This window comes from Panthera onca, chromosome D2 (assembly GCF_046562875.1).
Source record: "Panthera onca isolate mPanOnc1 chromosome D2, mPanOnc1 haplotype 2, whole genome shotgun sequence".
Lineage (NCBI taxonomy): Eukaryota > Metazoa > Chordata > Mammalia > Carnivora > Felidae > Panthera > Panthera onca.
In genome coordinates this window covers 85,093,573-85,121,055 of record NC_138349.1, presented here as the reverse complement: position 1 = coordinate 85,121,055, position 27,483 = coordinate 85,093,573, and the positions used below count along the sequence as shown (strand labels likewise).

The following is a 27,483-nucleotide window of genomic DNA, read 5'->3' as shown; positions in this document are numbered from 1 at the left end:
ATACCTAATACCTAAATATTAATGTAGAATATGCTAGACTGTCCTCGCTTCCCATAAGTCACAAACTTTAGAGAGGTTTAAGGATTACGCTGGATTTTTTAAATTATCCAAACTGAAGGGAGGCCATAAAGTGAAATGGTTAGGAATACATGTTATCAGAAGTTTGGGTCTGAATCTTCTGACCCTTCTTCTGGTTGTACAACCTTGGACACATTGTTTGATCTCCCCAAGCCCCATTATCTGTATCAATAAAATGTGGATAATCAGTAAGTGTTATTATGGGATAAATGGAAGTAATGCACAGAAAAGCATTTGGCTGGGGAAATCTCAGCTTCTAAGTGGTGAGCATTATCATTGCATTAGCGGAACAAAATACCACAGATGAGGTGGTTTAGAAGTGTGTTTTCTCACAGTTCTGGAGGCTAGAGGTCCAAGATCGAGGAGACATCAGGGTTGGTTTCTGGTGATGACTTTCTTCCTGGCTCATACATGGCCACCTTCTCTCTGTGTCCTCACATGGGGGTGGGGCAACACAGAGCTAGACAGAGACAGAGAGACAGGGACCTCTCTGGTCTCTGCTTCTAAGGTCACTAATCCTTTTGGATCAGGGTCCTACCCTATGACCTCATTTAACCTGAATGATCTCCATAGTGGCCCTCTGTCTAAATACAGCCACATCAAGCGTTTGTGCCTTAACATACGAGTGTAGGGAAGACACAATTCAGCCCATAGCAACTGTTCATGACCACTGTCAGTAATGCCATTTGTAAATGAGAAAGAGTTACAGATATTCCTGTGTTTGTATTCTCACAGAATTTTGCTTTTCCTAAATTTATCATTTGTGAGCATCCCAAAACTTTCCTCTTTCACGAATATGGTGACTTCTCTAAAAGTATACGTTTTTTTATTTTTTATTTTTTTAAATTTACATCCAAATTAGTTAGTATATAGTGAAGCAATGATTTAAGTAGATTCCTGAATGCCCCTTACCCATTTAGCCCATCCCCCCTCCCACAACCCCACCAGCAACCCTCTGTTTGTTCTCCATATTTAGGAGTCTCTTTTGTTTTGTCCCCCTCCCTGTTTTTATATTATTTCTGTTTCCCTTCCCTTATGTTCATCTGTTTTGTCTCTTAAAGTCCTCATAGGAGTGAAGTCATATGATTTTTGTCTTTCTCTGACTAATTTCACTTAGCATAATACCCTCCAGTTCCATCCACGTAGTTGCAAATGGCAAGATTTCATTCTTTTTGATTGCTGAGTAATACTCCATTGTGTGTGTGTGTGTGTGTGTGTGTGTGTGTGTGTGTGTGTGTGTGTATACCACATTTTCTTTATCCATTCATCCATTGATGGACATTTGGGCTCTTTCCATACTTTGGCAATTGTTGATAGTGCTGCTATAAACATGGAGGTGCATGTGTCCCTTTGAAACAGCACACCTGTATTCCGTGGATAAATGCCTAGTAGTGCAACTCCTGGGTCGTAGGGTAGTTCTATTTTTAGTTTTTTGAGGAACCTCCATACGTTTTCCAGAGTGGCTGCACCAGCTTGCATTGCCACCAACAATGCAAAAGAGATCCTCTTTCTCCGCATCCTCGCCAACATCTGCTGTTGCCTGAGTTGTTAATGTTAGCCATTCTGACAGGTGTGAGGTGGTATCTAATTGTGGTTTTGATGTGTATTTACCTGATGATGAATGATATTGAGCATCTTTTCATGTGTCGGTTGGCCATCTGGATGTCTTCTTTGGAGAAGTGTCTATTCATGTCTTTTTCCCATTTCTTCACTGGATTATTTGTTTTTTGGGTGTTGAGTTTGATAAGTTCTTTGTAGATTTTGGATACTAACCCTTTATCTGATAATGTGATTTGCAAATATCTTCTCCCATTCTGTCCGTTGCCTTTTAGTTTTGCTGATTGTTTCCTTTGCTGTGCAGAAGCTTTTTATTTGGATGAGGTCCCAGTAGTTCATTTTTGCTTTTGTTTCTGTTGCCTCCGGAGATGTGTTCAATAAGAAATTGCTGCGGGCAAGATCAAAGAGGCTTTGCCTGCTTTCTTCTTGAGGATTTTGATGGCTTCCTGTCTTACATTGAGGTCTTTCATCCACTTTGAGTTTATTTTTGTGTGTGGTGTAAGAAAGCGGTCCAGGTTCATTCTTCTGCATGTCGCTGTGTAGTTTTCCCAGCACCACTTGCTGAAAAGACTGTCTTTATTCAATGGGATATTCTTTCCTGCTTTGTCAAAGATGAGTTGCCCATATGTTTGTGGGTCCATTTCTGGGTTCTCTATTCCATTGATCTGAGTGTCTGTTCTTGTGCCAGTACCATACTGTCTTGATGATTACAGCTTTGCAGTATAGCTTGAAGTCTGGGATTGTGATGCCTCCTGCTTTGGTTTTCTTTTTCAAGATCGCTTTGGTTATTCGGGGTCTTTTCTGGTTCCATACAAATTTTAGGATTGTTTGCTCTAGGTCTGTGAAAAATGCTGGTGTTATTTTGATAGGGATCATGTTGAATATGTAGATTGCTTTGGGTAGTATCGGCATTTTAATAATATTTGTTCTTCCTATCCAGGAGCATGGAATCTTTTTCCATTTCTTTGTGTCTTGAAGTTTACATTTTTTAACAACAGCACTAACATACTTTCTGTAGGCAGAATACTCCCTCCACCAAGAGATGTCCATGTCCTCAATCCCAGAGTCTGTGAATACATTACCTTGCATGGTAAGGGGTCCCCAGAAGTTTCGTAAACTAAGGATTTGAGATGGATGGCTTACCCTGGATTATCTGAGTGGGCTCAATGTAATCACAGGGGTCCTTATAGGTAAAAGGAGGCAGGACAGCCAGGGTGAGGGAAATGCAGGTTGAGAAGGACTCCAGGGGCCACTGAGGCCCTTGAAGATGAAAGGGGACCAAGGCCACAGAGCACAGGCCGTCAGCTTTGTGAAGCTGGAAAAGGCAAGAAAACAGATTTGTCTCCAGAGCCCCCAGAAAGAAAGGAACGCGGACCTTCCCATGTCTTCATTCTAGCCCAGGAAAACCCACTCTGACCTACACAACCGTAACATACGTTTGTATTATGTGAGCCACTGATTTATAGAAACAACAGGAAACTAATACAACATCCACATTTCCTTTTCATTAAAGGGTAGAGGCTGCTGTCTCTGCTCCTACACACTTTAACATGTTATTTTATTATTTGTTTAAATGTCTATTTATTTTGAGAGAGAGAGAGATAGAGAGTGTTGGGGGGGCAGAGAGAGAGGGAGAGAGGAAATCCCAAGTAGGCTCCAGCTGTCAGAACAGAGCCTGATGTGGGGCTCGAACTCGTGAACCGTGAGATCGTGACCTGAGCCGAGATCAAGAGCCAGATGCTTAACCAACTTAGCCCCCCAGGTGCCCCTAACATATTATTTCAAATGCTGTTTTTTTCTCCTCCTTCAGCAATACCATAGTCATTTTTATCTTCTTCAAATAGTTTCTCATTACTCTACATGTGAGAACCAAATATAGAAGATGTGACTGTGATAGTGTGCCCTTTGACGTAGGCTGATCCTTTTATTCAGAAATCTTTTATTTCATTTCTACTATTTGCTAGCCTGTATTCTAGAAACTTGGGGGAAATTATCTCTAGTCTCGAAAGGGTAGTTACCTGGTTTCTGTTGGAGATTTTATTCTTGTTATGGAGAGAGACCTGGGTATGAATTTCAGCCATGCTTAGATAGAAAGTCTGGCTCTTCCTTATAGTAGTTGAGTTATTCTCTTTAAGTCTTCGTTTCTTTATCTGAAAAGCAGAAATGACAGTATCTATTTCATGGATCATTTAAAAGGTTTTAAAAAAGATAGTGGAAACAAAGCAGCTAGTACAAGAGACCAATGCAGAGAAACTATCCTAAAGAGAGTAATGCCTCTCTTCCATTAAAACACAGCAAACCATAGTTGGCTTATTACATTTCTTCTTGATGGATGCTTCTTTACCTGTTTAGATGCAGCTCCTTTATGGTCTCAAGAAAGAAGAGTGTAATGTTTCTTTCCAGTTGTGTGTGTCTGTGTGTGGGTATAGGATCATGTATGACAATTCAATATTGCCTATGTAACATTAGTCACTAAGTCAATGTACCTTTTAACATGCTTAGGAAATGGCATTTCCAAGACATGATCTTTTGCTTTTTGGGCTCATTTTTGTTTGTTTTTTTCTGTATTTAGATATTTTAACAAATTTATCAATCATTGCTTCTATTGAAATAAAACAGCTTTAGCCTTAAAGTATACTTTTTAACTTATGTAAAATAAAAAAGACAGGGGTCATTTAATGGTATAGTCAAACATAATTATTTTTTTTCTCAGCTCTGGTACTGCATTTTAAGCTAAAAAGATCCCTATAGGCTCTTAATATCAGCAGAATGTTTTTACATCAAATATTGTATGGTGTGTCTATTTTTCTCAAAGAATCTTTGCTTTTTTAAATTAGTTCTATAAATTTGTAGTCTTGTCATATAACCAAAAGTATGGATATCTAATAAGACAGTTTGCTCTTTCATACTGTAATTTGTAGTATTGTCATGTAAACAAAAGTATGGATATTTAATAAGACAGTTTTACCATATTTCCAATGTTGTTTCATTACTACTTAAATTCTTCTATTCGCAGGAAAAATGTGTATTTCCCAGTACATTATTTGATAGTCCCTATGTGATATACCATATGAAAACAATTTTCTTTTGTAATCTAGGGCTAGGAAACTTTATTTTTAAATTCTGTGGCATTGATATTCTTCCTCCTTTTGATGGTAATAACAATGTTACTAATACTTTCCCGCTTCTACCTTGAGAGTTCCAGAAGCTCTGAGTCCTGTTTGAAGTAGTGAAGTCACCACGTATTCAATATTTTACACATATTTGCCCATCATATGTAGTTCACTATGTGTAATTACTGCCGTGTTATTGATGAGAAACTTTAGCTCGAGGGTGCCTGGGTGGCCAGGCAGTTAAGCGTCCAACTTTGGCTTAGGTCATGATCTCATGGTTCCTGGGTTCGAGCCCCACGTCCAGCTCTAGGCTGACAGCTCAGAGCCTGGAGCCTGCTTCTGATTCTCTGTCTCCCTCTCTCTCTGCCCCTCCCCTGCTCATTCCCCCCCACCTCTCAAAAATAAATAAACATTAAAAAAAAAGAAAATTAAAAAAAGAAACTTTAGCTCAGAAAAGATACCTAACCTGTGTAAGGTCACAGGCCGTACATGGGTTATTACTGGGAATTTGACCCAGATCCTACCTCCACAGCTTGTGCTTAAACTTTTACTTGACCATTTCACAACTACAGCATTTTTGTTGGTCTTTAAAGGTCCTGTCTTAAGCTACTTTGTGGAGAGAGTTGGCGTTTAATAGACACAAATGAATTAAAATAGTGTTTATTCTGTTTAATATGGGCGGAAAGAGACCAAGCTAAAGGTCATGATCATTGCCTTGCAAAGCCTCTAAATGTATCAGTTTGCTGTCACAAGATTAACACAAAATGCTGGCAGTCCCAGTGAAAAGAAACAATATTGCATTCTTAGCTTCTATTGTCCCAGTTACTCTTTACAGAGAAACTTGAGTTCATTAAATGTTCCTAATGGGAATATGTGTTAATATGGATACAAAGCCAAACTTCAGCTGATGTGGAGAAGATTATTCTTCTGATTATTTCCCCATCACCATTGTGGTAAAAGTGCCAATGTCATCATTTCCTTGGCTAAAAGACTTAGTTAAAAACAAGGATACGCTATAGTAATCTGAGGGGCAGCTTTCAAAGCCAATAGTTACATGCCGTCATTTCCCTAATTCAGTTACCTTTCAGCACACATGCACACAAAATGTATGTTTTAGATACAAGCAATTAAAAACATTCAAAGGCTAATTAAATCAACATCAAAGCTAAATTAGAAAACTATTAAAAGAACCTCAAAAGATTCATTCTCTCTTGCTGTCTAGCTACAGAAAATAAACTGTACATGTAAGTACAATTCTTGCAGAGCAAAAAGCTAAGAAATAAAAAACAGGTTTTTTTTTAATTATAACATACTTAATAATTTATTTTTCAAAAGAGCATGTGAATATATTGTATTCCTCTGAATTCCATCTAATGAAGAAACTATAGCATATTTCTTCCAAGCCTTTTTAAAATCAAAACCTACCTTTTTTTTTTTTTTTAACTGAATAACTATCTATAAACCCTTTAGTAAGATCAGATTAAGTTCTTATGTCAGATTATTTTTTTGCTCCTAAACAGTACTTTATGGAAAGAACCGATCATTTATCTGGCATATAAACTAAGGTAGAGGAACACAGAGGAAATTAACAATAGTATAAATACTATGAATCTCCAAAGTCATTCCAAATAGTTTTTAGAATTATGAAATGATTTCAGAGTCACTATTTTCCTCATATCAATATTTTTTTAAAAAAATCTGTTACCTTTAAGAGAAGTATTCTTGATCTTAACAGGAACATGCATTTGTTTGGTACTATGGTTTTTAAAGGCTTAAACTATATTATCTTGTTTAATTTATGGGGATAAAATAGAGTGGATTATTTTATTTTATTTTATTTTATTTTATTTTATTTTTATTTAGGGGGTGTGAGGGTTTGGTAACAATTTCAGTCTGAATCAACATTTATTGAACACCTACTGTGTAGAAATCACAGTGCCTCTAAAGAATTAATTTATCAGTAAAGCATGTATGAAAATAATATCAATAGAAAAACAGCATGAAAAGGTATGTGTTTGTGTGTGTTTTCATGAGGAACTAATCATTTTTTTGGCATCAGCAAAGGAACAAAGTAGACCTGGTATTTCAAATATTTTGAAAGTTCTCTGCATAGAATCATTGGAGAATATATGTCATTTACCGTCATTATGATACGTTTCAAAAACTCTATTTAATACATTAGACCATGAAGAATATATAAAAATAAGAAAAACACAATGATTGCTTTCAAGGTTTTAGAGTCAAGTGTATGTTTTCTAATCAGACTAAGCTCCTGTAATCCTAAGTATGACAGTAATTATTTCTTTGATGTATTTATCGGTAGTAATTAGAGATGTGATTGGAGTTTGGAACATTCAGGTGGAGGCCGTGTCAAAAGCAGAGGCCAGCGGGCACTGACAGGAGGGCAGGTGACCGGGATTGAACCCCTGACTTTAAAGAGCGCGGTCAGACTGGGCATGACCAATGTAGGATCAAATCCTTTCAGCCCATTTTGTTTGGAGTCCCACCTTACAGACATGTTCCTGCAGGCAGACTCAGGGCAAGGAGTTCTTATACGTCTACACAGTCTCTGCATTCTATCTTCACTCCTCTAATCTCTCCGTCTTTTGTTTTAACATCGGGTTTTTCAGCCTCATCACTATCCAGTTTGGACTTGATAACCGTTGCTGTGGGCGCCTGTCCTGTTCATCATGGGGTGTTTCTCGGCATCCCTGGCCTCTACTCTTTTCCAGCAGCAGGTCCCCTATCTCCCCACTCTCTGCAATTTTTACCACCGAAAATGTCTCCAGATGGGCAGAGGCAATCTTAGTCAAGAACTACTGCTTCAACTCCTTGGACCATTATTCAGAAAATCCTTTTTGAGAACCCGATGCAATGTAGACAATAGATTCATTGTGTGGAAGGAAGAAACAGATTGATGTGGAGACACCAGGGGCTTCCTGTGTGAACTAACAGCACAGAATTAATTATTGAAAGTCAAGGGAAGAAGGAAAACAATCCAAACTAAATTTGATCTTGAAAAGCATGGAGTCAAGTTGAAGTTAATAGTGTTTCGAACACCACTTAGTCTTCTGAATGCCTTGCACTTCGTGGCGGAGGTCTGAGGGAACAGAAGGCTATGTGAGGAGATTCTGGGCTGACCCATACTTTCTTGTCTGAGCTTTACCATTGAGTGGCTCTGTCTTCTTCTCTGTCTTCAAACTTGTGAATCTCAAGGAGGTGTCTCCCATTCCCTCACCTGAGGCATCACTTCTGGAACTTCTTGGCTCACTGAAGGCAAAGGTGGTGCCCATAGAACAGGTTCTCTCCTACAAAATGAGAGACAAAGAATGGCAGTGGGTGGAAGGAAATGAGGCACTACGCCCCCAGGTGCATAGGAAGATTATAATGTCTTTAAGTAAAACCCTTGCCAAATAAATCCACCATCCAGCTTGTAATTTCCTCCATCCCTGTGGGTCTCCTCCCAGTGCTTGTGTGGCCTCACCCGGAAGGGGGCTGAGGGGGTATTGGGACATCCGCCCTCTAAGTTGTGCCTCCCACGCTATCCTCGTGCCCATTTTGTCAATGCCATTTTCCTTTTCTCCTTCCGTAGTTGTCTTTTTCTGTTACGTGCTTCCTAACTGTCCTAAATAAAGAATACAGTACACACACACACACACACACACACACACACACACACACACACAATTCTGCAAATACTCAAAAAAGATAAAAAACGGATTTCCTTAACGGAATTTAAATTAGAGCTGCTTCCAAATTTCTGCCTTTGAAGTAATGAAACCCTAACTTTGGTAGAAGACCATGACAGAGCTCTGAGTCCTTATACACGTGCCATGAAAGTGTGCAAAGCCAAGGAATCCTGTGGTATCAGGTGCACTGTGTGTCCGTGCATCAGAAAGTCGAAGTGGACGTTATCCTGGTGATTAAACCATATGGGTGTCTTCCATTTATTGTGTGACTTCCCAGTATTTATTTTACGTTGTTGGATTAGACATATCGCAATTCTTTTCCAGCTTTTGTCAGGTATAATTGGCAAATAAAGTTATTAAAGGATGTACAGCATGGTGATTTGATATGCGGATATATTGTGAAGTGACTGACCACAATCAAGTTACCAAGTACATCACCTTACGTGGTCGTAGTTACCATCCGTTAACTCACGTGTGTGTTTGCTGACAACATGGAACACCTACTCTCCGCAGACCCCAAGTGTCCAAGGCAGTGACCAACTAGTCACCATGGTGTCCCCCGGAGCCTCAGAACTTCATCGTCCTGTAACTGCAAGTCAGTCCCTTTGACCAGGGCCTCCCCATCACCCCTGCCCCTCCCCCAAGTCTGCTGTTGCCACGAGTTCTACTGTTTCTGCATGTAAGTGAGATCGTACAGGACTTGTCCTTCTTTGTCTGACTTATTCCATTTAGCAAAATGCCCTACAGGTTCATCCATGTGTCCCTCACTTCATTTTCTACCTCAGGATTCTCTTGGGATTCTCCCTCTCTCTCTCTCTCTCTCTCTCGGATTCTCTCTCTCTCTCGGGATTCTCTTTCGCTCGCTCTCTCTCTCTCTCCGCCCCTCCCCTGATCATGCTAGCTCTCACACTCCCTCTTGCTATAAAATAACAAATAATAAAAATTAAAATGAAAAATATTTTCAAATACATTCCCATAGATGTACAGAATAATTATTTGTACTATTAATCACACTTTGGTGCTGCTTTTTTTCCCATTTCAATAAAATTGTGACTGCACAAAACTGCAGTGTATGAAATGCAATAAGGTTGTAGTGGTTATTATAAAGTTATTGGGTATAAAAATAGAAAGATGAGATTTACATGGAACCCATCAGTATTATACACTGAGTATATATAAAATATATACAATATTTTCTCTCCACTTCTTTTTCCGGCAGATGAGTTAGAAATTGTGCAGTTCAGTAGCACAGATTTATGATCCAATTCCAATGCAGTTTTATTAAACTGCAGGGTTGTTAGGCAAATATTTTTAAAAATCAAGGCAAGAAACTAACACACACCATATTGAAAGAAGTTAGACCCAAGGAGAGCAACCAAAAACACTTTTTTATTAAAACAATAAAAAAACAACAAAAACTCAAAATTAGGTATGTTACATATATGTATGTTTTATTACTATTATTATTATTATTATTATTATCCTTATTGTTATGTAAAGATGTCCAAACCTGGCAGAGGAAAACTACATGAAAAATTTAAATAGATAATTCAGTCCTGTGATTATTCTTTCATAATCATGCTTCCCCTTCTCATATAATTACATGGAAATACAATCAATTTATTTTATGGTTTATTTAAAGCGCTGATGGGGTACCTGGTTGGCCCAGTCAGTTGAGCATCTGACTTCGGCTCAGGTCATGATCTCACGGTTGGTGAGTTCGAGCCCTGCGTGGGGCTCTGTGCTGACAGCTCAGAGCCTGGAACCTGCTTTGGATTCTGTGTCTCCCTCTCTCTCTGCCCCTGCCCTGCTCACTCTCTGTCTCTCTCTGTCTCTCAAAAATGAATAAACATTAAAAATTTTTTTTAAAAAAGAAAAGAAACACCAAATGAAATATGGTTAATTTCTGTATCAGTCTCATAACAAATATGGACTTAATTAAGCACAATTGATACTGAATCGTGATATCTTATGTAGTAATGATGTTTGTGAGATAAGTATTTTATAATAGGAAACCTTGAAAAACTTTAGTCCAGATGTTAAAGTGGGATAAATTATTTTACAGAAAATTAACACTCATTGAATATCAATAATGTAAGTAGGTATTTAACTAGATATTTCTACGCATATTAATTTTAGAGAATTTTAATGGCTGCTAAACTGATATCTTAAAGAATTATTTTACTGCAGTCTCTCTGGAATTTGTAAAGTGTATACATGTGATATTTGTATTAGCATATACGTGTCGCTTTAAATTACAACACTGATCTTCCCATGATTTCCCAATACCTAAGGAACTATGAGGGTTCTAAAAGATTTGGTAAAGCACAAATTATCCCTGATGACATCATTCATTTGCGTCTGGGCCTCAACCTTCCGTCATCATCTTGTAAAGTGTCAGAAGGAAAGCAGAGAAGCTTCAGAGTGGAAGTTTATTCCTTTACAATGAGCTTAAAATCAACCTTTACTTTCTCAAGTACTGCAAATAGGGACTGTAACTAATGTGGTCATTAATCAAGAACATAAAAATTTTAAAGGTGATATTGTAGATTAGGATTCCTTTTGTTAAAAAAAAAAAAAACAAAACAAAAACGTTAAATCCAGTGCTGTTATCTCCTTGGATTCCAGAGATAAAAATGGTCAGCTGGGAAGATGAAAGTGTTTTTCATATTGGCGAACTCGGGTGGCAGCCGGCCAGGGTGCAGTTAGGAATCCTGGCTCTGCAGGACGGGCACGGGGACTCTGCCATTAGCCCTGCCCCCTGCTGACCCCCTTCTCTGTTGACCTGGCCCCTGTTGATTCTGACTCTTCCAGTTCAGGAATGGTGAGAAAGTAAGAGGCAAACTAAATGGGTAGCAGCAGGGTAGGGTTAAAAACTTGGGGGTGATAAGTCTCTTGTCTCTCTGAACTTTTTCAGGGCAAGCAAGAAAGCAGCCTGTTTCTAAGTTTTCGCTAAGACAGTGAAGGTTATCCATTCATTTATTTAATCCACACAGATATATTGTTCACCCGCGATGTGCTCACCGTGCTAGTAGGTCAGTGTTAATTGGTTATAGTTGGGATACAGTAACGCAACACAATTAGCATAGCCCTGATAAATAATCTGTAGCTCAATCGCCTTATATTTGATCTTAATTGGAATGCGTGAGAAAAGATCACACAGGTACTACATCAGAATACTTCTACAAAGTGGATCTCCCTTTTCTGCAAAGTGGTTACCCACTCATTCCCCATTTTCTCTGCTTTGTGAGTTATTTTTCTACACCGGATTTTAGTAAAGAGTCATTTGTGGATTAGTAACAGGTGCTACATTTCTCATTAAAGGGGTGATGATTGAAGCGGTGAGATTCTAACATTTGATACAGAAATGTGTCCTTTATGGCATATTTACTATGGCAGACATTATACACCCAGTGGATATGAGTCACGCAGCAGTCTTCTCTCCAGCTACATCTTTTCAGTGGATGAATGGTCGCTTGTGGCCATGATTAAACTTGTTTTCTATTTGTGGACATAATCCCTTCACCCAACCATTGATTACTTTCTTTTTTTGTTGTTGTTTTGTTTGGGTTTGTTTTAAACTTAGTTTTTATTTGAAACCGAATTTCACATAATTGACTTCTGTGCTTACCTGAAATTTTTGCTTTTTAAAATTTAGTTTCACACCATCAACAATATAAAGCAACTTTGCTCAGATTAAGATATAACTTTTGAAAATTAGTGGACCAGTTGTAATTTTTCCACGATTGTTCTCTTATTTAATGGTGCGTTACAGTTGTCTTTAGAATTCTCATGTTGAATAACCATAAATAGAGTGAGCATTCACTTGCAGACATACATGAGTTCAGTAAATTATTGTGTGAATCTGTGTTAGGATTTGAACTGATCTTAGGTTTAAACTTTTGTTGCCATTTCGTTTTCCTTCATTTCTTTAGTTTAGAGGTCAAAGGTCATACCAAAAACACTGAAGCTTCTGGGTGTCATAACTTTCTGGGCTTGAGACCATGGAGTTTCCAGAACCATTTAGATTGAAGAGAATTAGCTAGAAAGCACTGTTTCACCTTTGAAAGTGACAACTGTATAATTCCAGAGTCATTATGGAAGCAGGACAAATTTCCTAAGGGTGAACAAGCACAGGTGAACATCTTTGTGAGGAAATTCTTATGACTGTTAACCCCCAGGTTAGAGGGCAACATTGGTTCAAAGATTGTAGAACAATGAAAAAGAGAGAAAATGTGATCATTATTTAAAATACTTTGGAAAGTATATTTTTCATGGGTATTCAATTTGAAAAGATGAATGAGTTAAAATGAGCACAAGAGAGGCTTGTATGGATAGAGCTATTTCAAACTGGTTTCATAAAAAGAATAACATTCTTATTCACACAATTTAATTTGTGTAGAAGAAAGGAAAACCCCTAGAGCAGACATTTGAGGATTGTCTGACCATCATCCACCCAGTCTCTTATGAGAACTTCTTAATTTTTTATCTGATGAACTCAGATAAAACCTGAGACATAGTGATCAAGGAGTGGTTATTGAAACCAGAGCAGTCTTTAATGTTTTCAAACTGGAAAATGGTGTGTGGGGGGGTGGGGAGTTATTTGGTAGTAGGTGATTTTTTTTTTAACTTGGTTTTTTTTTTTTTTTTTTTGAATTTACATCCAAATAAGTTAGCATACAGTGCAATAATGATTTCAGAAGTAGATTCCCTAGTGCCCCTTACCCATTTAGCCCATCCCCCCTCCCACAACCCCTCCAGGAACCTTCAGTTTGTTCTCCATATCTATTAGTCTCTTCTGTTTTGTCCCCCTCCCTGTTTTTGTGTTACTTTTGTTTTCCTTCCCTTATGTTCATCTGTTTTGTCTCTTAAAGTCCTCATATGAGTGAAGTCATAGGATTTTTGTCTTCCTCTGACTAATTTCACTTAACACCCTCCAGTTCCATCCACGTAGTTGCAAATGGCAAGATTTCATTCTTTTTTGATTACCAAGTAATACTTTTTTGATTACCAAGTAATATGTGGTACATATACCACATCTTCTTTGTCCATTCATCCATTGATGGACATTTGGGCTCTTTCCATACTTTGGCTATTGTTGATAGTCTCCTTTGCTGTGCAGAAGCTTTTTATTTTGATGAGGTCCCCGTAGTTCATTTTTGCTTTTGTTTCCCTTGCCTCCAGAGACGTGTTGAGTAAGAAGTTGCTGCAGCCAAAATCAAAGAGGTTTTTGCCTGCTTTCTCAAGGATTTTGATGACTCCGTGTCTTACATTTAGGTCTTTTATCCATTTTTTAGTTTATTTTTGTGTATGGTGCAAGAAAGTGGTCCAGGTTCATTTTTTGCCTGTCACTGTCCAGTTTTCCCAGTATCACTTGCTGAAGAGACTGTCTTTATTCCACTGAATATTCTTTCCTGCTTTGCCCATACGTTTGTGGGTCCATTTCTGGGTTCTCTATTCTGTTCCATTGATCTCAGTGTCTGTCTTGTGCCAGTACCATACTGTCTTGATGATTACAGCTTTGTAGTATAGCTTGAAGTCCGGGATTGTGATACCTCCTGCTTTAGTTTTCTGTTTAAAGATTGCTTTGGCTACTCGGGGTATTTCTGGTTCCATACAAATTTTAGAATTGTTTGTTCTAGCTCTGTGAAGAAGGCTGGTGTTGTTTTGATAGGGATTGCATTGAATATGTAGATTGCTTTGGATAGTATTGACATTTTAACATTATTTGTTCTTCCTATCCAGGAACATGGAATCTTTTTCCATTTATTTTTTGTGTGTCTTCTTCAATTTCTTTCACAAGCTTTCTGTAGTTTTCAGTCTATAGATTTTTCACCCCTTTGGTTATATTTATTCTTAGGTTTTTTATGGTTTTTGGTGCAGTTGTAAATGGGATCGATTCCTTGATATCTCTTTCTATTGCTTCATTGTTGGTGTGTAGGACTGCAACCGATTTCTGTGCATTGCTTTTATATCCTGCAACTTTGCTGAATTCATGAAACAGCTCTAGCAGTTTTTTGGTAGAATCTGTAGGGTTTCCCACATAGAGTATCATGTCATCTGCAAAGAGTGAAAGTTTGACCTCCTCCTGGCCTATTTGGATGCCTTTTATTTCTTTGTGCTGTCTGATTGCAGAGGCTAAGACTTCCAATAGTGTGTTGAGTAACAGTGGTGAGAGTGGACATCCCTGTCTTGTTCCTGACCTTAGGAGGAAAGCTCTCAGTTTTTCCCCATTGAGGATGATATTAACGTTGGGTTGTTCATATATGGCTTTAATGATCTCGAGGTATGCTCCTTCTATCCCTACGTTCTTGAGAGTTTTTATCAAGAAAGGATGCTGTATTTTGTCAAATGCTTTCTCTGCCTCTATTGAGAGGATCATATGGTTCTTGTCCTTTCTTTTATTGGTGTGATGAATCACGTTAATTGTTTTGTGGATATTGAACCAGCCCTGCATCCCAGGTATAAATCCCACTTGGTCGGGGTGAATAATTTTTTTAATGTATTGTTGGTTCCGGTTGGCTAATATCTTGTTGAGGATTTTTGCCTCCATGTTCATCAGGGAAGTCGGTCTGTAGTTCTCCTTTTTAGTGGGGTCTCTGTCTGGTTTTGGAATCAAGGTAATGCTGACTTCATAGAACGAGTTTGGAAGTTTTCTTTCCGTTTCTATTTTTTGGAACACCTTCAAGAGAATAGGTGTTAACTCTTCCTTAAATGTTTGGTAGAATTCCCCTGGAAATGCATCTGGCCCTGGACTCTTGTTTGTTGGCAGATTTTTGATGACTAATTCGAGTTCCTTACTGGTTATGGGTCTGTTCAAATTTTCTATTTCTTCCTGTTTCAGTTTTGGTAGTGTGTATGTTTCTAGGAATTTGTCCATTTCTTCCAGATTGCCCATTTTATTGGCATACAATTGCTCATAATATTCTCTTATTATTGTTTTTATTTCTGCTGTGTTGGTTGTGATCTCTCCTCTTTCATTCTTGATTTTGTTTATTTGGGTCCATCCCTCTTTCTTTTTGATCAAACTGGCTAGTGGTTTATCAATTTTGTTAATTCTTTCAAACAACCAGCTTCTGGTTTCATTGATCTGTTCTACTGTTTTTGTTTTTGTGTGTGTTTTTTTGTTTTTTGTTTTTTTTGGTTTCGATAGCATTAATTTCTGCTCCAATCTTTATTATTTCCTGACTTCTGCTGGTTTGGGGTTTTATTTGCTGTTCTTTTTCCAGCTCCTTAATGCGTAAGGTTAGGTTGTGTATCTGAGATCTTTCTTCCTTCATTAGGAAGGCCTGGATTGCTATATAGTTTCCTCTTATGACCACCTTTGCTGTGTCTGAGGTTTTCAGTTGTGGTGTTATCATTTTCATTGACTTCCATCTACTTTTTAATTTCCTCCTTAACTGCTTGGTTAGCCCATTCATTCATTAGTAGGATGTCCTTTAGTCTCCAAGTATTTGTTTCCTTTCCAAATTCTTTCTTGTGGTTGATTTTGAGTTTCATAGCGTTGTGGTCTAAAAATATGCACAGTATGATCTTGATCTTTCGTACTTACTTAGGGCTGATTTTTGTCCCAGTATATCGTCTATTCTGAAGAACGTTCCATGTGCACTGGAGAAGAATATATATTCTGCTCTTAGGGTGAAATGTTCTGAATATATCTGTTAAGTCCATCTGGGCCAGTGTGTCATTCAAAGCCATTGTTTCCTTGTTGATTTTTTGATTAGATGATCTGTCCATTGCTGTGATTGGGGTATTCAATTCTCCTACTATTATGGTATTACTATCGATGAGTTTCTTTATGTTTGTGATTGATTTATATATTTGGGTGCCCCCACAGTTGGCATATAAATGTTTACAATTGTTAGGTCTTCTTGGTGGATAGACCGCTTGATTATGATATAATGCCCTTCTGCATCTTTTGATACACTCTTTATTTTAAAGTCTAGATTGTCTGATATAAGTATGGCTACTCTGGCTTTCTTTTGTTGACCATTAGCATGATAGATGATTCTCCATCCCCTTATTTTCTTTTTTTATTTAACTTTATTTTTTATTTTTTAAAATTTACATCCAAATTAGTATATAGTGAAGCACTGATTTCAGTAGATTCCTTAATGCCCCTTACCCATTTAGCCCATCCCCCCTCCCACAACGCCTCTCCATCCCCTTATTTTCAATCTGATGGTGTCTTTAGGTCTAAAGTGGGTCTTTTGTAAACAGCATATAGATGGATCTTGTTTTCTTATCCATTCTCTTATCCTATGTCTTTTGATTGGAGCATTGAGTCCACTGATGATTAGAGTGAGTACTGAAAGATATGAATTACTGCCATTATGATGCTTGTAGGAGTTTCTGGTGGTGTTTTCTGGTCCTTTCTAATCTTTGTTGCTTTTGGTATTTATGTATATATATATTTTTTTTCATCTTTTCTCCCCTCAGAAAGTCCCCCTTAAAATTTTTTGCAGGGCTAGTTTCAAACTCCTTTAATTTTTGTTTGCCTGGGAAACTTTTTATCTCTCCCTCTATATTGAATGATAGCCTTGCTGGATAAAGAATTCTTGGCTGCATATTTTTCTGATTCAGCACATTGAATATATCCTGCCACTTCTTTCTGGCCTGCCAAGTTTCTGTGGATAGGTCTGCTGCAAACCTGATCTGTCTTCCCTTGCCGGTTAGGGACTACTTTTCCCTTGCTGCTTTCATGATTCTCTCCTTGCCTGAGTATTTTGTGAATTTGACTATGGTACGCCTTGTTGATGGTCATTTTTTTGTTGAATCTAATGGGGGTCCTCTGTGCTTCCTGGATTTTGATGTCTGTGTCTTTCCCCAGGTTAGGAAAGCTTTCTGCTGTGATTTGCTCACATAACCCTTCTACCCTTATTTCTCTCCCTCCCTCTTCTGGGACCCCTACTGTGGGAGGCCGGGCCCCAGTGCTGGGCTGAGACCGGGTCAAGCAACGGCTCCCTGTTGACTCAGCCAACCCGGTGGTTCCCTCTCCCATTCCCCCACTTTCATGGGCATACGAAAGCCTTGTCAAGGCTGAGAAAGTTAATTCCTGAAGCCTGTGGTCTGTGGGTGTTGGCAGTAATGTTACCTCCCCTTTTTCTACCCCGGGTCAAATAGAAACAAACATGGGAACTGTGTTTTGCTAGCAGTCTTATCAACAAGGTCTTGCTGTGACCCGTTTAGAAAATTCACAAGGTACACAGAACTAAATGTTTTGGTTGGCAGCGATCATGTGAAACCTGTTTATTCTTAGAATGGCCTGACCCATAAGAGTCTTGATATAAAAGATTGTGTACAGCAACAATAAAGCCGTCACTTGGGCCATCAGCCCAGGGGACCCTCCTGTTCCCAAACTGTCTTCTCTTCTCTCTTTTTTTTCTTACCTTCCCCTACCCTCAGGACCCTGATCTCGGTGTTTGTTGCGCCGGACGCAACACCCTATGATTCTCATGTTGTTCCATTTAATGAGTCACTGATTCTCTAATTCTTAAATCATGCTCTTTTGACTTAATCTCCTTCTTTTTCTCTGCTTCCTCATTCTCTGTAAGTTTGTCCTCTATATCGCTGATTCTCTGTTCTGCCTCATCCATCCTTGCCGCCGCAGCATCCATCCGTGATTACAGCTCAGTTATAGTATTTTTAATTTCATTCTGGGTATTTTTTACCTCTTTTATCTCCACAGAATGGGATTCTAATCTATTTTCAACTTGAGCTAGTATTTTTATTATCGTGATTCTAAATTCTGGTTCAGACATGTTGCTTGTATCTGTGTTGGTTAAATCTCTGGTTGTCGTTTCTTGATACTCTTTCTTTTGGGGTGAATTCTTTCGTTTTGTCATTTTGAAAGGAGAAAAGGAGTTAATGAGGTAGAAAAATTAAAACTTAAAAAACACACACACACAAAAATCTAACAAATGATGCTAGATCCTAGGTGTGTTTTGGTCTGGGTGTTAAAAGTCTTTTGACAGATTAGAGAAAAAAAAGGGAGAAAAAAAGGAAATGGTTTGAGAATTTGAAAAAATGAATACACTGAAGTAGACTAAAATGAGATGATGGGAGTAAAATAGAATTTGAAAAATTTACATAAAAGTAAAGAATATAGTAGAAAAAATTAAAATATTTTTAATAAAAATTAAAAATAAAAATGAATTTTTTCTCTTTCTGTATTCAAGAAAAAGAAAAGAAGCAAAAAAGACAAAAAAGAGAAATAGAGCAAAGAAATTGTTTGAAAATTTGAAAAAGTGAATACACGGTAGTAGACTAAAATAAAATGAAAGTAAAATAGAATTTGAAAAAATTTACATAAAATCAAAAAATACAGTAAAAAAATTTCACGAAAAATATTTTTAATAGAAATTGAAAGTAAAAATGAAGTGTTTCTCTTTCTGCATTCAAGAAAAAGAAAAGAAACGAAAAAGAGAAAAAAGAAAAAGAAAAAAGGAAATCGTTTGAAAATTTGAAAAGGTGAACACACTGACGTAGACTAAAATAAAATGATGGAAGTAAAATAGAATTTGAAAAAACTTACACAAAATTAAAAAATATAGTAATAAAAATTAAAGAAAAATATTTAATAAAATTAAAAATAAGAATGAAATTTTCTGTATTCAAGAAAAAGAAGTGTAAAAGAGAAAAAAAAGAAAGAAAATTGAATAGATGGACCTGCTAACAGATTGAAATAGGACTGAAATTACTTCGTTTTCCCCTAGAAGTCAGACTCTGAAGCGCTTTATAGTCCATTAAGCCGGCGGTGAGACTTGTGTTCAAGGAGGGAGGTTGGCCCAGTTGGGCGGGGCTCAGTGTAACGGCTCCGTCCTCCACCAGATGGCGCTGCTCGCCTTCCGGGGTGGAGTGTTGCGGCGCTCTTGGGTGCGTATGCGCATGCGCGGCAGAGGTGCAAATGGCGTCAGCCGCCTACCCGGTCTGTTCTCCCAGGTCAGCAATCACGCACCCGTCCTCCGTCTTCAGCTCTCGGCCACGCCCCGCTTTCTCACTGTCCGTGACCAGGCCCCAGGCAGTACCTCTCTCCTGAGTTCTGTCTCAGACGCGGCTGTTTTCCCCGGCCCCTTACTTCTGAAGGACCGTGGCTTTGGCCCGTTCCGCCCTCTGCGGGAGGGTCTCAGCCAGCAATGGCCGAATGAGCAATGGCCGAGTGTCGGCCGCACCCAGGAACGCTTGCGGGACCCTGCTGCTGCCGGTGCCCGAGACTGTGGCCGGGTGCCAGGCCACCCCAGAAAAAGTTCGCGAGACAGGGTAGCAGCAGTGTTTCAGGGATGATGGAAACTCACAACACGCATCTGGCACCAGGCTTCACCCTTAACGAGGGTGCTTGTTCCAGCCCCAGCGAATGTGGCCGTTTTCTGGGGTCTGCCGGGACCAGGGGGCTTCAACAGTCTCCAGGAAATGTCCTTCCAGCAGTGGAACCGCTTTTCCCCATGTGGCCCGGGAACCTCCCGGACCCCACTCTGCTCCTGGGGATTGGCCCTTCCCATCAGAGCACCGCCAGGTAGGGAGCTGCAGAGTTGCAGCCTTTGCGTTCCCCTTGTTTACAGTCTTAATGGAATTGAAACCCTCTCCTTTCTCTTTTTTCCCTTTTTAGTTTAGTCCCTGCGGCTGTTTCCAATTTTCCACTTTCTCTCCAGCTGCCTTTGTGGAGGGGTGCTTTTATCATATTCTCCCCGACCCCCACCCCCCCCCACCTCTCTCCACCCTCAAAAGCTGTTCCCTACCTTTCGCGGCTTCTCGCTCCCCAAATTCATCTGTCCGCACCGCGTACCTGCTGACTTCTTTGGTTCAGGTTGTGCAGATTGTTGTGTTAATCCTCCAGTCAGTTTTCTAGGTGTGCAGGATGGTTAGTGTTGGTCTGGCTGGATTTCATGGACGTGAGACACACAAAAGACTTCATGCTGTTCCCCCCTCTTGGCTCCCCTCCTGAACTATTGGTTACTTTCAGCCCTAAAATTAAAAAATATATATATTGTACATTATTAAACTGAGAGACTATCGTTGCTAGTTTTACACTTAAGAATAAAAAAATATTGTTTTAGTTTATGTCAGTGTATATTATTTCATAAGGTGTTTATACATTTATGTCACTTTGGTGTCATTGGTAGTGTATGTGAAGTGTTTCTGAACATGAACAGTTGAATTGTTTCATTGAAATTAGTAGAACACAATACTTTAGTGCCTATTAAATCAAGTAAAATGAATTGCCAAGACATTGTAATTAAAAGAAATAGCAGCAACTTCACATTATTATGCCGGAAGCAACATTTTCAGTGTCCTCTGTGTACCTCGGGGTATTAGACTTGCCTTTTAGGAATGACTTTCTGATATAAGCCATTTCCATTGTTTCAGTCAAAAAAAAAAATACACTAAGTATTTACTCCAGTGAAATTTTTTTCTAGTAAATAGCCACCAATTAAAAATATATTATTTCTTATCCTCCAGGCAATACGGCTAAAGTGTATATTGAAATTCAGGATGAAAATGATCATCCCCCAGTGTTTCAGAAAAAATTCTACATTGGAGGTGTGTCTGAAGATGCAAGAATGTTTACTTCCGTGCTCAGAGTTAAGGTAGGAGGACTTTTATTAACACACAGAGCTCAGGTAAAGAGCTCAGATTACAGGTAAACTGTAACCATGCAGTTTGCATTAACTGATTAAGTACTCAGTATTCATGTGGTTTAAAAAAAAGTCTGAAACTCGGAGATACATGAGTTTAAGTAGCCAAACTAAATACAGATTAATTACGAGGCTCATACTATGGAACTTTTATGTTTTATTTTTACTACAAAAACAGGAAAAATTACTTATGATAATTTACACTGAGGGTCACCTGGGTGTCTCAGTCAGTTGAGCGAGCGACGTCGGCTCAGGCCATGATCTTGAGTTCATGAGTTCAAGCCCCGCATGGGGCTCTGTGCTGACAGCTCTGAGCCTGGAGCCTGCTTCTGATTCTCTGTCTCCCTCTCTCTCTGCCCTCCCCGACTCATGCTCTGTCTCTGTCTCTGTCTCAGAAATAAATACATTAAAATTTCTTTTTTAATTTACACTGAAAAAGGTATTAAATCAGTAAAATGTATGTCTCCTAGTAGATTTTTATGCCTCCATACAGGCATTCAATAGGTTTAATACAGGATAGCCCCAAAGATTGCAGAATGGAGTTTCTAGTGGCAAATATGAAATTGCCATTTCCTAGTAGAAGAAATAATAACGTATGGTTGCCTGGATGGCTCAGTTGGTTGAGTGCCTGACTCCGGCTCAGGTCATGGATCTTGCACTTTGTGGGTTTGAGCCCTGTGTCGGGCTCTGTGCTGACAGTTCAGAGCCTGGAGCCTGCTTCGGATTCTGTCTCCCTCTCTCTCTCTGTCGCTGCCCTGCTCGGGGTCTGTCTCTCTCTTTCAAAAATAAATAAACCTCAAAAAAAATTTTTAAAAAGAAGAAATAATTTAATAAATTATTTTTTCTGCAATATTCTAAAATTTAAAATCGTAATTAAACACAGGACTACTAATTTTACACTTTACTAAAAGTTAAAGAAAACTCAGATATGTCAGAAAAAATAGCAAATCTACTTTGAATTTTTAAAAAGCACAATATCCAAGATTAACGTTGATAATTTTTTCACTTTTCTCCACTCAGTTATCATCAAAGATGTTGAAAGATTTTGTAAATGGCCAGCAGTACATAAAGTTGTACTAATTTTATTACTGAAAACTAAATTGATAGATACTGTATTTCACAGGGAGAAAAGTTTGTAGGCTAGTGCATTTTAGATGCTTAATTGTAGTTATTTTCCTGAAAGTATTTTAGGAATATATTTTTAAGAACTATTAACGTGCACACAGAAAACCTAAATTTTCCTGAGCAAATCCCACTCATGATCAGTTGCCTTTTTCTTTGTGTACCAGAACCATATGATTAGACCTCTTCTTACATATGGTTTTTCCATGTTCTGCACACCAAGCATGAAGGAGGAAAAGTCAACCAAGCAAGTGCGCACATGTGTTGTGCCTGCGAAGCAGCTCCTTCATACACTGACCCCTGATGGGAATCACCACTTATAACTCAAAGTGGCCCACGAAAGGGTTGTTCTCATCCTGTCTAAACCACATTATGATTTGCAAGTACAAAGCAGCTCCAAAGAGTTTATTTTTATTGTAGTTTACACTTTAGTTCCAAGAACTGTTGACTGATTCTGTTCACTTAGTCAATATTTTTTGAGTACTTATGTCCTTATGTAATGTCCTAGAAATTGACATACAGCAGTTCAAAAAACAATCAAACAAATAAAATCAAAGCTAACACCTTAGTAATATGGAAAAACTGGTGTAAGAAACAAATGATTGATAACATCAGTAGCTATTTAATAGCTTAATTATAGTCATGTGGTCATGTGGTCAAGGGCATGACTTGCGGATTTCTAGGTAAGATACATTCTGCTCATTATGCTGTCAGGTCCCTAAAGCTAGATGGACTGAGAGGTCAGCATGGCTGGAAGGCTGGTTGGAGAGGAGATTAGAAACATAGCCCAGGACTAGAATATGGGGGTTCTCCTAGATGTGTTAGAAAGGAAGTCTTCGAACTGTTTTGTTCAGAGGCATGACATAATCCAGTATAAAAGGATTATCCTGGATGTTGGGCAGGTTGGAGTGGGGGTGGTTAGCAGTGTTTTCAAACAAGAGTAGACAGGCCAACACATGACTTTCCAGGAGAGACTTGAAAGTGGACTGAACCACAGTGGTAGGCTGGGGCAGTGGTCACAAGGGAGTCAAAAACAGCCAAAAGGCTTTGCTGATGGATTATGTGTGGGGCATTAGAGGAAATCAAGATTGGTCCTGAGGTTTAGTTCCTAACAGGTCCCCATCCCTCCCCCATGTACTGTGGTATCAGAAATCAAGAATTCATCTTTTAACTCTCATCTTTTTAGAGATTTTATGATGGGGGGGGCTTGTTTAATATGGCAAGGCTGTTGCAGATGCAGAGAGAGACAGAAGGAAGAGAGAGAGGGAGAGAGAGGGAGGTAAAGGGAAATGGAAAGAGGAAGGGGAGGGAGAAAAGGCGGGGGGCAGAAGGGGAGAAAGGGGAAGAGAGAGAGAAGGAGGGACAGGGACTTTAACACTGTATTGACACAAATATGTGCTGTGATAACCAAGCCATCTAGGAAAGCACAAATTGCCCTATGGACTCAGAGGAGGAGACATTTCACTTGGTGAAAGAGCTGAGTGCTCCCTGGAGGATGAAGAATTTGAGTGGCCCCCAAGGGTGGTTACATTTTCTCAAAGTGAAGCTTAAATGGGGCGGAGAGTCTCAGCAGAGGAAGCACAGGGAGCCAAACCCCAAAAGGAGAATGCGCTCCCTGGAACAGTGATTGGAGGCAGGAGCTCGGGAGGTGGTGGGAGTGATAAATCTTAGCTGGTGGACACTTCCCAGAGCTGCCTTTAGCCTTGACGCCTGGAATCTTCTTCTTTCCCAATTTAATCAGAGTGGGAGTGAGCTAAGCACTTCTTTTCAATTCACAAGTAGAGCAGCAAAAATCTTACTGGAAACAGCAAGATTCTGGGTCCGCCAGGCTCCGGGGTTTGATGGAGAGACCACTTAGCAAACAGGGAAGCAGCCCACGACTGGGAAGGAGGCTTTCACACCACTGTCTGTGAAGCAGGGGGCAGCAACACTGCATCTACTCTTCGTGCAAGTTCATTTCCTTTAGTTCATCGGGAAATGCATAATAATGCATTTTCAATTTTAAAAAATTGTGTATTATAGGAAGGGAAAGAGGAGACATTGTAGAATTGACTAAGTAAGATGAGACTTTAAAATGTACTGGTAAATCAGGATGCCTTTGGCTCAGTCAGTTGAGCATCTGACTTGGGCTCAGGTCATGATCTCACGGTCCGTGAGTTCGAGTCCCACGTCGGGCTCTGTGCTGACTGCTCGGAGCCTGGAGCCTGCTTCGGATTCTGTGTCTCCCCGTCTCTCTGCCTTTCCCCTGTTTATTCTCTCTCTCTCTCTCTCTCTCTGTCTGTCTCAAAAATAAACAAACATTAACAAAAATTTTAGGGACGTCTGGGTGGCTCAGTTGGTTAAGTGTCCGACTTCAGCTCAGGTCATGAACTCACAGGTCATGGGTTCCAGCCCTGCGCTGGGCTCTGTGCTGACAGCTCAGAGCCTGGAGCCCACTTTGGAGTCTGTTTCTCCCCTCTCTCTGCCGCTCTCCCATTCATGCTCGCTCGCTCTCTCTCTCAAAAATAAATAAATAAACATTTAAAAAAATAAAATATACTGGTAAATTGAATATACTTACTAGCTTAAAACACGGATAGTGGATTAAGGGTGTTACTAACACATGCTAAGGTAAAGGCAATACAATGAGAACATTATTGAAACAATTTGTGCTATATAAGTGATAATAAAAGAAAGCTGTGTATATATATTCTGAAGTGGCATATCTAATATGCTTACAGACTGGTTCAAAGTTCACTTTTTTTAAGAAAATCTGTATTGTATTCCTGGTGTGTGGAAAATACAGAGGCGAACAAAACAGACTCCCTTCTGCCCTTACAGAGTTAACATTCCAGTAACTAGACCGAAAAAGTAAATAAATAAGGCTTTATTTGGTCCCTGGCTCAAGAAGTTTGAATGTTCATGTCATGGTAAAGTACTTCCTAGATTGTGTCAAAAGGACACAGAACAAAAGTATTAGTTTGGGAGTATCCACCACATTTACTCTGGTTTGACATCGATATCTCCGTCACAACTGATTCTACCAAATTGATTTCCATTGGTCACAAGCGATCGTTATTCTAATTGCAGGGAGAGGGAGAAGGAAATCGATAGCAATTTCTCTCTTCAGTCTTTAATACAAGAATTAGCATCAGTTAAAAGTATCACCTTTAGTTTATACCCAGAAGAACTGAAAGCAAGGAGGCAAGCTGGTTCCCTATTGTTCCTAGCATTATTATTATTATTCATAATAGCTAAGAGGTGGGAGCAATCTATGTATCCATTGGCAGGCGGAACGATGGGCATAATGAGGTACAAACAGTGGAATTTTATTCAGTCTTACAAAAGAAGGATATGTTGACATATGCTACATCATGGATAAACCCTGAAGACCATATGCCAAGTGAAATACGCAAGAAACAAACAGGCAAAGGTATACCTGCACTATGTGGGGTTCCCAGAATCATCCCATTCGGGGGGGGGGGGGCGGCGAGGGCAGCAGAGAGAGGGGAGTGGGGTAATTAGTGCTCAGTGGTTTCAGAGTTCCAATTTGGGAAGAAGAAAAAGTGCCACACAGGAACAGTGGTTAACAGTCGCACAATAATGTAAATGGGCTCAAGGTAACTGATTTAGACGCTGAACAAATGGTTAGAATGGTGAATTTAATGATGGATATTTTAGCACAGTAAAAGAAAAATCCCAAAGGAAAGGGGGCATCTCCAGTGTTGGCAGAATATGAAAACTGTTCCCTTCGAAACCGTTATTCTCCTGTGGTATGCATCCCAGGTTGATGTGCATGTGAATCTTAGACTGGGAACCAAAGATGTGTGTTAGTCTACTAATCTGAATTGATTATGTAACTATGGGTCTTAACATTTTATTCTCCTACACATCATCACTGCTATCAGTCCTGGCTGCAGCCCTGTGGAAGTGACACTCCCACCTTCAGGGCTATGCGTCAGAATCTCTAGCACCTTCTCTGTTGCAAAAGTCCCATGTTTGGGGCAAGGGTGTTCATTGAATATCACTTACTGAAATGTCCTCTAGTAATAAAAAATGACTGATACATTTGCTTACATCAGACTAACAGACCACTATGACGGAGATGCTATAATGATTTTAAAAAAAGCAATTAGCTACAAGCAAATATTTTGCTACATATATATTTTTAAGTCAAATAAACAGTGTCCAGGATATAGGAAAAAAAACTGTTCAAAAGCAACTATTCAGCCAATAAAAGCAAGGTTGAAAAAAATTCATGAGTATTTGCCATATGACTCGTAATATCCCGTGTGAGGTCAGTAGGATTAAGCTGGACTTTTGAACACTAACTTTTTTGTTCCTGTTTGTACTTTGGGAAGTGTTAATCTATGAGTCCTCCTTATTAATAACAATAACTGCCATCTGTTTCTCTTTATTATTTTTCTGAGAACTGTAAAAAAAAAAATCTTTACATATTTTAGCCAGTAGAATTTATTTCAATAATAACAAGCATGCCCAAAAACTGGGTGGCTCAGTCGGTTAAGTGTCCGAGTTCGGCTCAGGTCAATTTTTTCGCGGTTCGTGAGTTCAAGCCCCACATCAGGCTCCATGCCTACAGCTCAGAGCCTGGAGCCTGCTTCGGATTCTGTGCCTCCCTCGCTCTCTCTGCCCCTTCCCCACTCATTCGTGTTCTCTCTCTCTCTCTCTGTCTCTCAAAAATAAAACATTAAAAAATAAACAAATACAAACAAACAATACAAACAAAGATATAAAACTCCTACCTGTATGGTAGGTGCAATTATTCTTTATTGTATTGTTGGGGAAAACGGCAATTAGTGAGGTCTAGTAACTTTCCAAGAACCACTGAGCCCGCAGCAGCCAGTGAAGGCAGGATTCACTTGGGTTGACCTTTTTCCAGGACTTTCCTTGTGCCCTGCACACCACATGCTTCCCCTGGAAAGCGAGGAGTGGAATGTGGCAGAAATACAACGTTGGCAGAAATAACAGAGCATAGGAAGTTTCTATGAAAAATCAGGAGGCAATTAACAAGACAACTAATTGCTCTTGGCATTGAGATGACCTCTGTGAATTACAAGTCCCTCTGTGAAAGGAACACATCAGCTCTCGTTTTAGAAACACCTCTCAATTTATTAACTAATTTTTCCAGTTTACCACATGTCATCTTAACGGCAACCCAGAGCCCGATTTAATGCAAATACAAGGAGAGGTTAAATATGATTTACAAAAAAAACTCTCTGCATTATGAGGATATTTTCCAGAAGTTCGTGCCATAAGGATTAGGCTTTCTGTCTACGAACTGAAGTTCAGAAA

At 39.2% G+C, this 27,483-nt stretch overlaps 1 protein-coding gene across 6 annotated transcripts in view; it reads left to right on the top strand.

The window, feature by feature from the left end:
• PCDH15 (protocadherin related 15) overlaps window positions 1-27,483 on the top strand; it is a 1,703,323-nt gene that overhangs the window by 1,585,027 nt on the left and 90,813 nt on the right. For all 6 annotated transcript variants that reach the window (XM_078434112.2, XM_078434113.2, XM_078434110.2 and 3 more), the window contains one exon: window positions 20,894-21,021. In XM_078434112.2, the coding sequence (XP_078290238.2) occupies window positions 20,894-21,021 (128 nt within the window). The remainder of the gene's footprint in view (window positions 1-20,893; window positions 21,022-27,483) is intronic.